This window comes from Camarhynchus parvulus, chromosome 5 (assembly GCF_901933205.1).
Source record: "Camarhynchus parvulus chromosome 5, STF_HiC, whole genome shotgun sequence".
In the NCBI taxonomy this organism is placed as follows: Eukaryota; Metazoa; Chordata; class Aves; order Passeriformes; family Thraupidae; genus Camarhynchus; species Camarhynchus parvulus.
Genome location: NC_044575.1, coordinates 50,740,794 through 50,756,330, shown reverse-complemented (window position 1 = coordinate 50,756,330; position 15,537 = coordinate 50,740,794). Strand labels below are relative to the sequence as shown.

At 41.1% G+C, this 15,537-nt stretch overlaps 1 protein-coding gene across 1 annotated transcript in view; it reads right to left on the bottom strand.

Annotated features, from left to right (window-relative positions):
* PPP2R5C (protein phosphatase 2 regulatory subunit B'gamma) overlaps positions 1 to 9,373 on the bottom strand; it is a 71,123-nt gene extending 61,750 nt beyond the window's left edge. The window contains exons 1-2 of the mRNA XM_030950559.1: positions 9,301 to 9,373; positions 7,698 to 7,763 (exon numbers count right to left, since the gene is read on the bottom strand). Coding sequence (XP_030806419.1) covers positions 7,698 to 7,763; positions 9,301 to 9,327 — 93 coding nt within the window. The 5' untranslated portion in view covers positions 9,328 to 9,373. The remainder of the gene's footprint in view (positions 1 to 7,697; positions 7,764 to 9,300) is intronic.
* Positions 9,374 to 15,537: the final 6,164 nt, after the last annotated feature.

Here is a 15,537-nt window from a genome sequence, read left to right as displayed (position 1 = left end):
TTCTGTAAATGGCCCTCTAAGCCTGTTGCAGGGAAGGACACACAAACAAAAAACCCCAAAGCCTACCATCCCACTTCTAGAATTACAAATATATTCTGGTTTCAAATGAAATTGAGGGGGGAAAAATGCACACAAGCTATGTTTGTAGTCTGTGAACATATGGGTAGATTCAACAGCTACCTGTTTTTCTCACTGTATTCTCTAAGAGATAACTACATTAATAATTCTGTATTACATGTGTTAATATACATCTGAGTACTCTCTGAGTGGTAGGCCTTAACTCTTATGAAAAAATTTAAGAGAAGGAATTTGAAAGAAAGGATGAAAAGGATATTTTCAGTTTACAAAATGCTGGTATCCATTTTTGAAAGTCCCTTTGTTCCTTTTGATTAGAACAGCCTTCACCTTCATTGCTGTGCTGCTTCCATTCAGGAAGGATTCAGAGAGCTTAAAAACACCATCAGGAAGCAGAGGATAGCAAGAACTAAACCACACACAGTTCTCACACCTCATATGTTACACAAGCAGTTGTCAGCCTTGTGTAAGAAGTAGAAGGGCATAAGATCCTGTTTTCAGAAGTGTCCCATTTTAGGTAATAAAATACTTGTATACAGCAGTGTTTGGTACATTTTAATAACACCATTAATTTTAGAAGCATAATGTTAAAGTTACATAACAAACACCATGAAGGTAACTCCACTATTCAGTATTAAGGTGCCTTTGCTTAGAAGACAGAAGGAAATTCCAGTTGCCAAAATCAAAAAGCCAAGATGTCAATAAAAATTTGAAATAGAAAAATTACAGAAGTTAAAGACAAACAAAAAGTTTTGTAGATGCTCTAAGAATAACACATGGCATCTCTTTACTCAGTAAATAGCTGAGGGTATATACACTCAAGTAGGTGTATACACTCAAGTATTTTTTAATGGTTATATCAACACATTAAAATAATCTCTCTAGGAAAGAAAATCAGAACATCAAGACATGATGAAAAATTAGTTTTCAAATAAATTTTTTAAAGAAGTTGGCACACCATTTTAAAACTAAACAAACCCACTCCAAAGCCCACAGACTTTATTTTGTATCTGTTATAACTGATTCAAGAGAAAGTCCACCCCAACTTGATACAGTTTTGGTTTAAAATCCTGTTTTGCTAATGTTATGAGTAAAATCCCAAACTAATAGCCCTAGAAAGCTACATAATGGGTCTAACTCTGTCTATTTATAGTCATTCCATTATTCAAACTTGAAAGGACAAGTTGTTTGAAATTTCAATTTTATTTCACAATATAACTCTTCTTCCATATGCAAGACCACCAGTTTTAAATCACCTTTATCTACCACTGCATGGACTGGCTCATGAAAGCACTGGCCCTGCAGCCTGTCCAGCTGGGGCACACCACTGAGCACACACTGAAGAGAAGAGGCAGGGCCCAGCTAGGGTTGTTATGTGATGAAGACACCGGTCAGTGCTAAATGTATCTCTTTGTTAAGGAGAACAGCTTCTACCAAGAACAAGTAAAGAACAATCTTACACCTCAAAGATGATGAATGGCATGTATCCAAAATGCAGTGCTACTGAGTTACAGAAACTGCCCAAATGGTGTGAGGGTTAACACACCTGAAGGACGGGATGCCATGCAGAGGAGCCTGGACAAGCTTGAGAAATGAGCCCATGTGAATCTCATGCACTTTAACAAGACCAAGTGCTGGTGCTGCACCAGGGTCCAGGCAACTCTGGTGTCAATCCAGGCTGGGGATGAACAGATGGAGAGCAGCCCTGCTGAGAAGGCTTTGGGGTGCTGGTGGATGAGAGGCTGGACATGACCCAGCCACGGGCACTGGCAGCCCAGAAACCACCTGTGTGTGGGGCTGCATCCACAGCACCGTGGGCAGCAGGGCAGGGAGGGAGGGAGGGGATTCTGCCCCTCTGCTCTGCTCAGGTGAGACCCCACCTGGAACACCACATCCAGCTGTGTGGTCCTCAGCACAGGAAGGACATGGAGCTGTTGGAGCAAGTGCAGAGGCAGGTCACAAAGATGATTACAGGGATGGAGCGCCTCTGCTATGAGAAAGACTGAGAGGATTGGGTTTGTCCAACCTGGAGAAGAAAGGCTTTGGGATGACCTAATTGCAGCCTTCCAGTACCTGAAGGGCACCTACAAGAAAGATGCAGGAACTTTTGCTCACAAGGGCATGTAGGGACAGGAGAAGGGGGAATGGCTTTAAACTGAGAGTAAGTTTAGATTAAATATCAGGAAGAAATTCTTTACTGTGAGAGTGGTAAGGCACTGGAAGCTTCCCCTGAGAAGTTGTGGATGCTCCACCCCTGGAAGTGTTCAAGGCTAGGCTGGATGGAGTGGTGAGCAACCTAGTCTAGTGGAAGGTGTCCTTGCCCATAGCAGAGGGATTGGGACTAGAGGGTCTTTAAGGTCCCTTCCAACACAACTCATCCCATTTCTGCGACTCTATGACTGAATAACAATAATGGAAAAGACCTAAATGATGGATGGAGTTATTCACATAAGTGGATAAATACCTACCTGTGACAAGAAGGTGTTTCCAGAAATTATTTAGGAACAATCCTAATACATGTTAACAAGGAAGAGAAAACAATTGCAGAACTTTGTCCCCTCCCCAATCCCCAAACCTCAACCTCCCCTGCTTTGGTGCCTAAATGAACTGCCAAATTAGTACTTACTTGTGCCAAGGCTTTCAAGTATAACTTTAAAAAATTCTGAAGTAGAAAATTCTAGTCTCAAACTGGACATTGTGTAACAGTCCCCATCTTCAAGATCAGGTATGTTTGCTTCTCAGGGTAAATAGCACAACAATGAAAATCACAAACAGTAAACATGAGAAAAATAAGCAGCATATATATAGAATACCCAATCAACATTCTAAGTAACTTCTGCTGATCACAGAAACCTGTTATCACAAAATAGTGCTGGATTTATTGGTTTTGCCTATTCCTTGCTTTCCTTTAAATGCTAGGATACGTCCACACATGATCTCAGCTTAAAAAGCCATGCAAAAAACATCAACACTGCTTCTACTACCCATTCCTTTTGAAATGTCCCACTTTTAATGGAAGTGACAATCCTTTGTGCTCATATAATCAAGAATTATTAAAAGAAGTAGCGAGACTACTGACCCACCATGTGCTGGCTAATACAGGAAAGGTAATCATGGAAAATTGAACAGCCACCTCTGAAGGTTCTTTCAGAGGGATGAAAATCATTACTTGTGGTGAAGTGCTTTGAAGATGCAAAGAGAGATTTCTAGAATTTTTTGGAAAATCCATTTACTGAAAAGTATTACCACTATGCTAAGTAGCTTAAGAATTTAACTTCTAAATTAAAAAGACCTCAAAAAGCAGGGAAGAAAAACTTCTGAAAACAAAGCCTTACAAAATTTCTGCACTGGAACCCATTGCACCTACTGAAAAGTGGTGGCTATGAGACAGTGGCAGGATACAAGCATGGATCAGGACTTAAACGATTTAAAATTATTTTTTAAATCGGTCTCAGCAGTGATTATAGTCCAACATCAGCAACATATGCTATCAATAGATCCATTTCTTGCACAGCAAGAAAAATGGCTAGTACAATTTGCATTTTATTACATTTTGATTTACCTACATTAAAAAGAAGAAAAAAAAACCACAACAAAATACCTTTAAAGTAGAAAGAACCAACAAGGACAGCACGTGGAAACAAGATAATACACACACACACACAGAGGCTTCTCAAAACCACATTAGTTTTCCGTTTGCTTTTCTGCATGGCAGAAGTATGAGTTATAATTTCTGTTTTCATTTGCTGATAGTCACCAAGCCAATACTTTCTCAAACAACAAAAATATTCTTTGCCTTCTACAGACTCCTCAGCACCTGGACTGAAAATTAATACAAATTAAATTTAAAAGCTTCATGCCAGTTTAGGCCAGTCCAGCTAGACGCAGAAGAAGCTATCACTCCCTGTCACCTAGTTTTATACCAGACTATTGTCATGTATGAAAGGCTACCAGCTACTTCTGACCCTGCCATCCCCCAGGTGAATCACAGTAGTGAATTAATTGTCCTGAACTGTTCCAGTGACTGGTGAAAAGAGCAAGTTTCAGCACCTACTCTCCCACAGACAAAAGAAGTCAGAAATAAAGAGTATATAGGGCTAGAATTTTAACTTCCTTCCTCTGTGGTAGTATTTGAAAACCACTGCTAAAGTACTGCACTTGAATTATTTTAGGTGTTAGGTTAGGTTTTTCTAGAGATAGAAAAAGGTCATGTTTTTCAACAGTCATTAACTACAACCGAGTCACCTTTTCTAAACAAATGAGACTGTCCATAAATTACTGCTGCCTCCACTGAAAAGGAGATCGCCACATCCCTGTGACAAAACAAAACTCTACAACTCTACAACAAAGCTTATCCAGCGGATAAATAACTCCTTGAAAAGCCAGTTAGATCACAGGGCATATGTCCACAAGGTACCAATGGAATGGCCAATCACCACATCCAGGTGGATTTAATTTTCAGTATCAGTTTTTGGTGCAAGTATAGTTTTTGGGCACTGTTAAACAAAGGCCCCAAGAATTTACCAGAGCAGAGACACTACTCCCATAGAGGGGAAAAGCAGTACACAACAGATAAGTCTTGGTTCACAACCTGAGGACACTAATATGCTGGACTAACTGATGAAATAGGAGGTTATACTTAAAGGAATAGATTTAACTGGTCTGGCAACTATTTAGTCTAATTTATTAACATTTAGTAACAGGTTACAAAATAAGCTTAGACAGGAGCTTAATCATTTTCTTAAGTGTTCAATAAATGAGCAACATGCTCATTTAAAACTGGAGTAACAGCATTGGGTACAGAAGGATGAGGTGCCCTCACCTCATACAGACTGTGCATTTCTGGTATCTCTATCACAAAAAGGAGATGGAAACAAGAGAAGGACGATCAAAGTAACAGGAGTCCTCCTATGTAGGGGACATTAAGCAGGATTTTGGGGAAAAACCTAAATATAAAATACATATTGAAATATATATATATATATATATGTGTGTGTGTGTGTGTGTCAATTACATAATTAATAATTTAATACTAATTTTACACAACTTCCAGTTAAACAACCTTCTAAACCACATACTGGCTTAAAGAAAAGTATACCAGGATGGAAGATCATACATATACATCTACTCTGATTCTCTCTCCTTGAGCATCAGCAGTTGACCACACAGCAATTCAGAAGGGAGGTCCATGTTACTCCACATGTAGCAAGGCTTTTAAAAAAAAACACACTCAGCTAATACATGAACCATCAGCTTAAGTGATTTTCACCCTCTTTTAGCATAGGCATTCTAGACCTGGTATACCAGGAATCATTTCAGTCCCTTTTCAAACTTGCTGTACATTTCCATCAACTGAAATCTCATTTCTCTGACTGCAAGACAGGAAAAACACATGCTCATTTTTGTAAATACTAAGATCTGTTTTACTTTTTTTATCTGTAGAAGTTCAAGGCATCATGAATTTAGTTAAGTGCTATAAAAGTATCTATAAATAAAGTATTTGTGGGATGCTGCTGCTTGTGTTGTCCCTGTTCTTTGAACAGCAGGCGGCTTCTAGTCTTTACAATCTGCCATTTGCATTAAATTCATTTGCATTAAATGCATATGCATTAAATGCATTTTGAGAAACAAAAAGCTGAAATGAACCACCATATTTCCAAACCTACTCACAGTCTAGGAGAGGATTTTTTAAAAGCCATATTAAAACATATGTAGAACGACACATGACAACAACCATTTTTGAAGAGAAAGGAAACCTAAAAATGTATTAACAGGATGCTCCTGAATATTTCTGTATTTACCAACCTTCACTATGTTAATAAATAGCCTCCTTTCTGCTCATATAAGCACCAGCTAACATCTAGCAGGATTACAGCCAGCCACGTTAGAATGCAAAGCCTACATTACTATTTGTGTGCAATTACTCTATTAATTAAGATAATGAGTCAAGCACTGAGGTGTTCAAAACTGTATGGAGACTAAATAATGCCCACTGGGAATGAGAACCATACTGTATGTGCCAGTCACATTCCCAGTTCCCCTCCCATTCTGCCCCTGCTCACATATGGTCAAGTATCTAAGACAAGTAAACTGTACTTTTCATTAGGAATTCTACCTGGATGGACAAAAGAAACAGTGTATGAACAGTAAAACATTCTTCAATTGAGATTCATCTCTCTCACCTTTCAAGTTTAAAACCCAAAAATCTAGATCTGCAAAGACAGGAAGAAATGACAAAGAAACCCACATACACATTTTTGGCTACCATACAAAGCTCTTCACTTATTATCTCAGGGAGCTTTACACTCAATCCTGAAGTACCAAGAGGGAATAAGAAAATTAGTCTTGGTCTCAGCAGCGTGTCATTCAGAAACTTGAGAAAATTAGTCAACAAATGTACTCCAAAGATGGTGAAAATAATGAGCCTTACAACGACAAAGGAATTAAAATTATGGCCAAGTGACACTCTCTTTAATATCATAGCAATATACTGCAAAGACAGAACACATCACAATGAAGCACATCTATTGAAACCACTATGAGCATCTACACTGATACATTTCCCACTTCATTCTATAAGCTCCCCTAGTAACTAAGATCCTTTCTAGCAGCTAGCTTCCCTCCATCAAAACTCAATCACTCTTACAGGAATTTACCAAAATACTTCTACACAGAAATTACAAGTTTTAATTTATGACAGTAGCATGAATCACTCTGCACAACAGACAAATGAGAACTCATTGAACTGCATACAATAAATAGTCCAACCCACCTACCCCTAACAGTCATTTCAGGACAGGAAAAACAGTAAAGCTGGATGAGTGTTTTGCTCTCAAACATTACCTTTCAGTATCAAGAATTGTTTAGAGGCTGAAATACATAACTTTTCAGAATACCATTTTACATTTAAACTACCAAGAACATTTTAAAGGAAATTTCAGGAAATGAATGTAAATGGTGGATTTCCAAATCAAACAAAACTACTAATTCTGACTTTCTGGATGAATGTGTGCAAGGGAGTAAATAATGATTTAATCGTCCCTTTTCAAGTTCTGTGCCTTGCTAGTGGGCAAAACAGAGAGAAATGCAGAAGGAAAAAAAAAACTCCAACAGAATAATTAGTCAAAAGTGGCACACTTCATCGTATACCTATAAAAAGGAACTACACAACACAACAGCTGGCAGCCTTTGATTAAGCCTAAGGCCTCCCGACAATAAACCAGGCTACTGACACTTAACTGACATGCCAGCATCGACAGTTTGAGAGAGGAGACCTCTGGGAATTACAGAGAATTCTAAAAACGACATTGAGCAACAAGAAGAGAAGCCCAAAAACTCACAATAAAAGCAGAAAATAAGAGAGATGTACATCTCATAACCAAAAAAGGGAATAGATGAGTATTTAAGACTGTAGCAAGCAAATATTTATTTACTCTAAAGAAAATTGACTTCCTTAAAAGCATCATCTTATATCTTGCCAAACACCAGGGCAGTAGTTTCAGACTCATTTTCCCCTCAAAACTATCATCATGTCAAAATTACAATGTAGAAAACCTTAAAGCACGTTTTAGAAGTTACTACAAATGACTGTGAAAAATACTATGTTTTTTAGTAATATTTACCTCATGTTCTTGGTTATCTTGTCCATCTTTGCCACTTTTTCCACTCTTAACTGATTTTGCAGGTTCCTTAAAAAAAAAAAAAGTTTGCAGTTTCAGTTTGATTTTTTTTTAAAGGAGATCTAGATAGATTCTTAAGTCAAGGAATCAGGCTTTTTTAGACACTTGCTAAAAGTAATAAAATTGGCAGAATAAAAATGATACAATTTAACTGGAAGATGATAATATTGAACTGTAAGTCTCTACAAAGCCACTTTAATAATTTTTTATCTGTAGAAAGACTTTGGAGTTTTATTTATGCCTCAAAATTCACCTATAAAGATAAGCTTTCACATAGGTAAGCAGGGACAAAGAATGCAAGTGATTTGAACCTTGTCTAAGAAATTATTTACTTCTACTACCTTGCTGTCTTTGGTTTTTTGGTTCAGAAATATTTATATTTAGTTTAGCTTTGAAACTAGCATCAGTATAGTACACGTTTTACACTTATTATGTCTGTTCTAGGGGCTAGAAAGTCCAGTATTAGAAGTAGGCCCACAACTCAATTTTCTGCCTCACAACATTGCACTTACCTTGAATCCTTCACCCATTTTTGAGATTTGTTACTCTCAGAAAAGTGAAAAAAAGTTTCAATGTTTCTAACATCGAAAGTGCCAAGGATATTAGGAAAATTTAAAGCAAACAACCCCCAAAAACCTCAACATTCAACCTCCCTACATCTAATTTTAAAATAGCTAAAAGCTGAACAGAAGCGGTCGAGAGAGACAGCAGCTGGCAGGAGGACAGCACACTTCACTGTTTCTGACTTCCACTCACGGCTAATTGCCTATCACACAAAATAAAGTGCAATCCAGCCAACTTCCTGCCGGGTTTACAAGTTTTCTGCCATCATTACTTGTGCAAGCCCCTTTCGTAGCCGCCAGACAAATCACTCCCGGGAGCCTGAGGCAAAGCGGGGCCAAAGCTAGGTTCATTCTATTGTCAGGAGAAGGAGCTGAAAGCCTCCGAGGAGCGATCAGTGCTCCTTGAATACTTATGGAGATCCCCCAAGCGCAACCCCCACTGCAGCCAGAGCTACGCAGCAGCCAAACTTCCCAGGACGGGGCCCGGGCAAGTCGCCGTGGGCACAGACGCCCCCACCTTGCCATGGAAATAATCCCTTCCCCCTCCCCAACGCCCCCGGGCCAGCCCCGAGCGAGAGCCCCGCTCCCCGCTCCGCCTCAGCCAGCCCGGGCTGAGGACACGTTTCCCATCCCCTCCCTCCAGCACTCCCCCGCACGCCAAACCCACGGCCGCCCTCCACCGACTCCCTCCCTCCGACGGCCGCCGGCGAGACGGTACCAGGACCCCGCCTCGGCACCCCCGGACTAGGCCCCGCCGGGAGCTGCCCCCTCCCCGGCACCCGGGGGAGGCCGGCAGACCGCAGCGAGGGAGGGAGGGACGGAGCAGCCCTCACCCGGGGCTGCCCCTCGCGCGGCTCTCCCAGCGCCTGGGAACGGGCGCCGCTCGCCGCTGCCGCCCCCCACCCCAGGCCCCTCCTCCCCGCGGGGCCTGCACCCCACAGCCTGCCCGCGGGGCTCGGCCCCTCCCGATCACCCCGACTCACTTTCTCTTTCTTGTTTTTATTCGGCATGGCCGCGGAGGCGCAGCCCCCGCCGGCCCCGCTTCGCTCCGCGCCGCGCCCGCCCCGCGCTGCCGCTCCCCCGCTCCGCGGCGGCCTTGGTGCTCCCCCTTCCTCCCCCGCCCGCGGGGAGCGGGCCCTGCCCGCCCATTGGCTGCGCGCGTCACGTGGGTCGCAGCTCGAGCTCGTCATCGAGCGGGCGGGGCTGGCGGCGCCTCCGCCCCCGGCGCTCTCCCGGCGGGATCGGGGCTCTTCCGACGGCTCCGGGGCTCTCCCGGCGGGATCGGAGCTCTCCGGACGGCTCCCCCGCTCCGCCCGGGCTCCGGCCACGCCTTGGGGTGTTCCCGCAGGCTGAGCGGGGCAGCGGGACGGGCTGAGGTGCCGTCAGGGCCCCGAGGCTGCGGCGGGCTCGTCCTGTGGCGGCCCGTGGGAAGCGAGGGGTCCCTGCAGCCTCTGCCTCCGCCGCTCTTGGGCTGGGGGCACCCGTCACTGGGGAGCAGAAACGTTAAGGGGGGCAAAAAACCAACAAACCAGCAACAAAAAACCAATATAGGGCATGCCTGAAGTTAGCTGGCCCTCTCGTGCAAATCCCGGGTGTCGGTCATCATTTTGAGTACTTTCAATATGCGCTTGCAGCATGTGAGTGGGGAAGGTGAACTGTGGGAAGTTGCAGACTGGTTTTGAAACGATTGCTTTTAAAAGTCTGAGTTCAGTTGTGCATGTTTTCATCATGGCCACCTGAACCAGAGATAATTTTTTGTCCAAGCAAATCACTTTCTAATCTCCCAAAACCAGAATGCAAAATTCAGGACAATCTTAAGACAAAAGAAGAAATGTGCAAATACTCCATCTGGAAAATTTACAAACTGTATTTCTCCCATGGTCAGATTACGCCACAAATTAATTTTTGACTGAAGAAAAAGTGCAAAGGACATTAGCAGTCCTAATAGCATCAATACATAAAATGTTTTAAATTTAGATTGGATGTACTTGTTAAATTCTAATTGTGTCATACTGCTAAAGGATAGAAAAATTACTACTTAATAAATACAGTGTAAAAGTGAAATTGATCTCATTCCTTACCCAGCCTGCGAGTATCAAATCCAGCATGAGCAAACAGATATGCTCTCATTTTTGGGATATGGAATTCCAATAAACAGTTGTGTCTGATAGGATGGTATCTAATGTTAGATACTTGTATCAGCTTGTGTTCACTATATTGGAACACTGCTTTTGCCGTGAAGACAAAGAAACTTTGCATTTTCCAGGCACTGCAAAGGAATTTACTGGCTGTGGAGAGCTGCTTCCTCTTACTTCAGTCCTCTTCCTTTCCTGTTTCTTAAGTGCTAGGAAACAAATTATGTATGCCTCTTATCCTTTCTCTCATCTCTGGTTTGAGAGCTTAGAAAGGAGGTGCAGTTATCACTATTGTGCCTCTGCTGAGAGCCAGTCATGAATGGGTTGCTACTAATAAAGGACGTTTCTGACGAACAGAATAACATGGACTTTTGAAATACTAATAGACAGCAAAGGAAAGAAATCTACCTCCATCTGTAGTCTGGAGTTTAATCAGTATGTGAAAGGGTTTGCATGGCTAGGGATAAACTCAAGAGCTTCCACTTCTTTGTTAGGTTACAGTTTTGTAGAAGCTTAAACTACTCTTAATTCCCAGCTGTTGTGCTCCTATCTCCCTCCCCTGCACTGATGCTGGTGCTGTGAAGTTTAAACCTGCTCGTAGAATTGATCAGGTTGAAAACTATCCTCACAAAATGACGTGTTGGTTTGTTGGTTTAGTTTTGGTTTGGAGTTTGTTGTTTGTTTTTTTTGGTTTTTTTTTTTGCCTTGAACTGGCACACCACCACCTGCTTCTGTAAACACTAACACTGGCTGAAGGAAGGGGGTGGAAATATGTGGCGGGGGCGGGATGTGACCTCAACAGCCTAGATTTAGATCAGTTTAAGCAGCTTAATGAGTTTCTCATTGGCTCTTGGCCTCTTTTGTGCTGCTAGTGCTCATAGTTTTTCTAAATAATGGAAAAACTCTGTCAGTGTCATTCTTACCCAAGTACTTCGGAACAGGAGCAACAAAAATTCTGTCCTTATTTTGCAGTTAGTTGGGAAACCTTGGATCAATATGTTGAACTGAATACAGGTTCAAAAGTTGGCACTGACTCAGTTAACATTTATGAGGTTTTCTTTGTGACCACAGATGTAGAAACTCTTGTGAAAACTTGACTCCCCCTCACCTCGCTTTGCTGCAGAGTGGAATTCACCAGTAACAGAAAGCAATTGTGTTTTTCAAGGCCTGCTCTATTATATGAAATAATTAGTGGGTGGAGGAGGTTTACAAGAAAAATAGTTCTGTCTCTATGCTCTAGTGCCTTCATAAAACCTGAGACTAAGATATGTGACTTAGGTGATGAAATCTTACTTTTACTACAATGGTATGGCACTGTGGGCCTAATTATTCTGCTATGGAGTAGGAATAACTATGTAAATAAGGTGATGTAATTTGAGTGTGAATATGACTATATTAATATTTGCATTAACTTCTGAACATTTTATGCAAATTAGGTGTTTTCAAAAACCAGAGCATATTCACACGGATTAGGTTGTTGCTCTAATTAAAATGTCAAAAACTAATGCACGTAGCATAGTTTTCAAATTGCAGTTTTTACTGTCCTGATCAAATTCTCTAAATTTGCAAAAGTTAAGCCACCAAATAATTTCAAGTATTGTGTAAAACACCTGGATAATACTTCATAGCTTGAATCTGGGCCAAGTGTCCTGTGTGCCAATGAAAGGGGAATATTTACACAATTAGTCCTTTCCAGCTGTATTGGATATTCTTGTCTGTTTGATTGCTTTTCATTTGGTTTTGTTGCTTGTTTTTTAATCCCTTTACAGTGGTTGAGCAGTCATGCTCTGGCCTGAGTTTACTGAACAGACTACTGTCACTGTGACAGGGATAACATCTTCCATCCCCAGTTGTATGGCTTTATTGCTTCCCGTGCCCTGTCTCTGGTTTAATTGGGTGGTATGCCAGTTCAGCTTGTTAAAATGGCAGAAAACTAACTGAGCAGTGGTGACAGGAGACAATGAGACTTTTGCTAGGAAGCTCTTAATTTGGCTCAGCTGAAACTATGCAACAGCAGTTGTGGACAAGGTTTTAGCAGCCAGTGAACTGTCATCATAATACATAATTGTCAAACATTGTCAGGCTTTTTCCCAAAACATCTCTTCATTGACTGATGCAGACCTTGGTTGTCTGGCACACTGTGTCAGATAGAGAGAACTGAAACCTGAAGGACCAATGGCAGTAAAGAGGCTGGAATAGATGGGTTGAAATAGAAACATTTTTTTCTCATGCTTGCACGAGCCAAAATACTACTTAAGGTAACTTTCCTGGAATAGTGGAAGTGGCAGATTATGTGTGAAGGAACTAACTGAGGGAACAAACTACTTAATCAGCACCTGCAATAGATTCTGCTTCTATGCAATCTAACACTAAAAGCTGCAAAACCAGTATACTCAACTTTACAAAAAAAGCTTAAACATCTTTCAGGAACTTTCTCTCCAAGCATTAATTCATTCTGCTTACCCTGAATCACATTAAATAATTCTTGTGCTGCTCTCAACCTAAATTATAAGGCTTTAATTCTCAATTATTTTAAAATCCATTAGTGTTGGATGCCCTGCTGTCTCAATCTGCAGTATTGTAAAGGCCGCAAAACAATTTATTCGCAGCTGCATGAAAGTCAGACTCTTTTGAGGTAATTAGTAACAGGTCAAACTTGGAACTTCATGCATGTAAACAACATGATATTTTAGTCCTATATGTGACCACATAATTACAAATGGCAATTATTGGCATCACTTAATACAGAATCAGAGATGCATGTTCAGAACCATAATTAATCATATGTATGTGTAGTAGCATCATATTTGATGCCTTCTAGTGGTAATATTAATCTGTATGTTTGGAAAAATTGGACTAGTAAAAAATGAAAAAAAATCCACATATGATTGATTACGCTATCTGAATCTTAGCTTTAAGAATTTTCAGTATTAACTAACATGTAGATTCTGGATTTCTGTTTGAGCCAACTTAATTTTAAAATTAACTTGAAAAACATAAATAATGAGAATGGACAACTCATGCAGAATGTTACTAAGGCATTGTACTGGTTTTAACTGGAATAGAGTTACATTTCTTCATTGTAGCTTCTATGGGGCTAGATGTGCTTTGAATTTGTGATGAAAACAGTGCTAAGGACATAAGGATGTTTTTGTTATTGCTGAGCAGTGATTACACAACTTCAAGACCTTTTCTCCTCACACTGCCCCACCAATGAGGAGGCTGTGAGGACACAAGAGGTTGGGAGGGGACACAACAGGGACAGTGACCCCAGCTGACCCACAATTGGGACAGTGACCCCACCTGACCCACAACTGGGACAGTGACCCCACCTGACTCAAGTGTTATCCCATACTCTGTGATGTCTTGCTCAGCACTAAAACTGAATGGAGATGTGTGGAGTTTGGCTGAGGCTGGCACTACTTGGGGACTGGCTGGGCATCTGTTGGCTGGTGGTGAGCAATTGTTTTGGGTTTTTTAAATCTTCTTTTCTTCTTTGTGTATTTTCTTTTAATTAATATTAGATTGTCTTTTTCTCAACCTATGATGTTTCCCATTTTTACCCTTTTGATTCTCACCCCTATTCCACTGGGAGTAAGTGAGCAAGCAGCTGTGTGATGCTGAGCTGACTAGTGGGATTAAACCATGACAAGCATCTATACAGAGATTCAGAAGTATTCTGGACAAATAATATATCACAAAAATATCTAATAATATCTAAAGATAGTTAAAACATTTTTATCTGCTTGTGGCCACAGTTACCACAGTGGTTATTAAGTATTAAAATGACCTACATTGGGGAATTCAGAGGATGATCAAAGACAGGCTATTAAGCCGGATGAACCATTTGTCTTATCCAGAATGCCAATTCCTATGAGAAGTGCCTGAATTTGTGTGCTGATACCCAAATTCCAGAGAGATGGGAATTACAAAGATAGTAACATTAAAACACTTTGTACAAATCGCTTGATGTTCTTCTGCCTCAGTGAAGCAAATAAAAAGATCTTAAAAGCGAGACTTTGCTGTATGTCATGGACTTGAATCTTTTCAGGAAAAAACCTCAAAGACAGGCAACTCTATTAACTCTGTTTGTGACATTTATAAATTAGGATGTCTGCTTTCACATTTCCACTATTTCTGTGGGTTTATTTTTTTGTTTCTATAATGAATTAAGCATTACTTGAAAATATTATATAATAATCTGTTTAAAATTGATTGTGTCTGCCTAGCATTTAGGAGGTAAAAGGGACATATTTATTTTTGATAGTTCATCTCTTTTTCATGTCCAAATTTAGTATTTTTATGGTGTGTTTTGGTGCAATTTTTAGCAGTCTTTGTTTATTCCAGGCTTTTGCTGCATTAAATACAATGTTCCCATACATGTACTAGCATTCCTTCTTCCCACACGATATCAAAGGCAAGATTAATTTTGTATCAGATGAGTGAGACTAGTAACATAAAGGTGACTGCAGCTAAAACTCCTACATTTTCATTTTTATCATATTTAAGTTGGTATTTATAGAATGAATGAAGACATCCAATTAATTGTACCTCCTGTTGGTGCCATACAAGATTTTCTCCTTCTACATTTCATACCTTTTTTCTGCCGTTTTTAGGATTGGTCATAGCTAATATAGCTGTATATTTTTATCTCAGTGTGGGAAGAGTTGAAAGACATACACAGAAGGCATGCTCAGGACTTAACCCTGCAAGTGCCATGAGTTTGTGGACTCAGGAGGCTCCGTATCTGCATGTACACAGGAGTGTCCATCTTCTGAGATCATGCATACCATGGATTTCTGATTTTCAGGAGCAATCCGTGCTGCCTTGTCAGAATGCGAGGAGCAGCTTCCACCAGCAGCGCTTTTGCCTCGCTCCCCCTAGGGCAGGCTGCCTGCCGCTGCACCGAGCAGGCTCTGCAGGGATCTGACAGACCTGCAGGGATCTGACAGAGCTGCAGGGATCTGACAGAGCTGCAGGGATCTCACAGAGCTGCAGGGATCTCAGAGCTGCAGGGATCTGACAGAGCTCTGCAGGGATCTCACAGAGCTGCAGGATCTCAGAGAGCTCTGCAGGGATCTCACA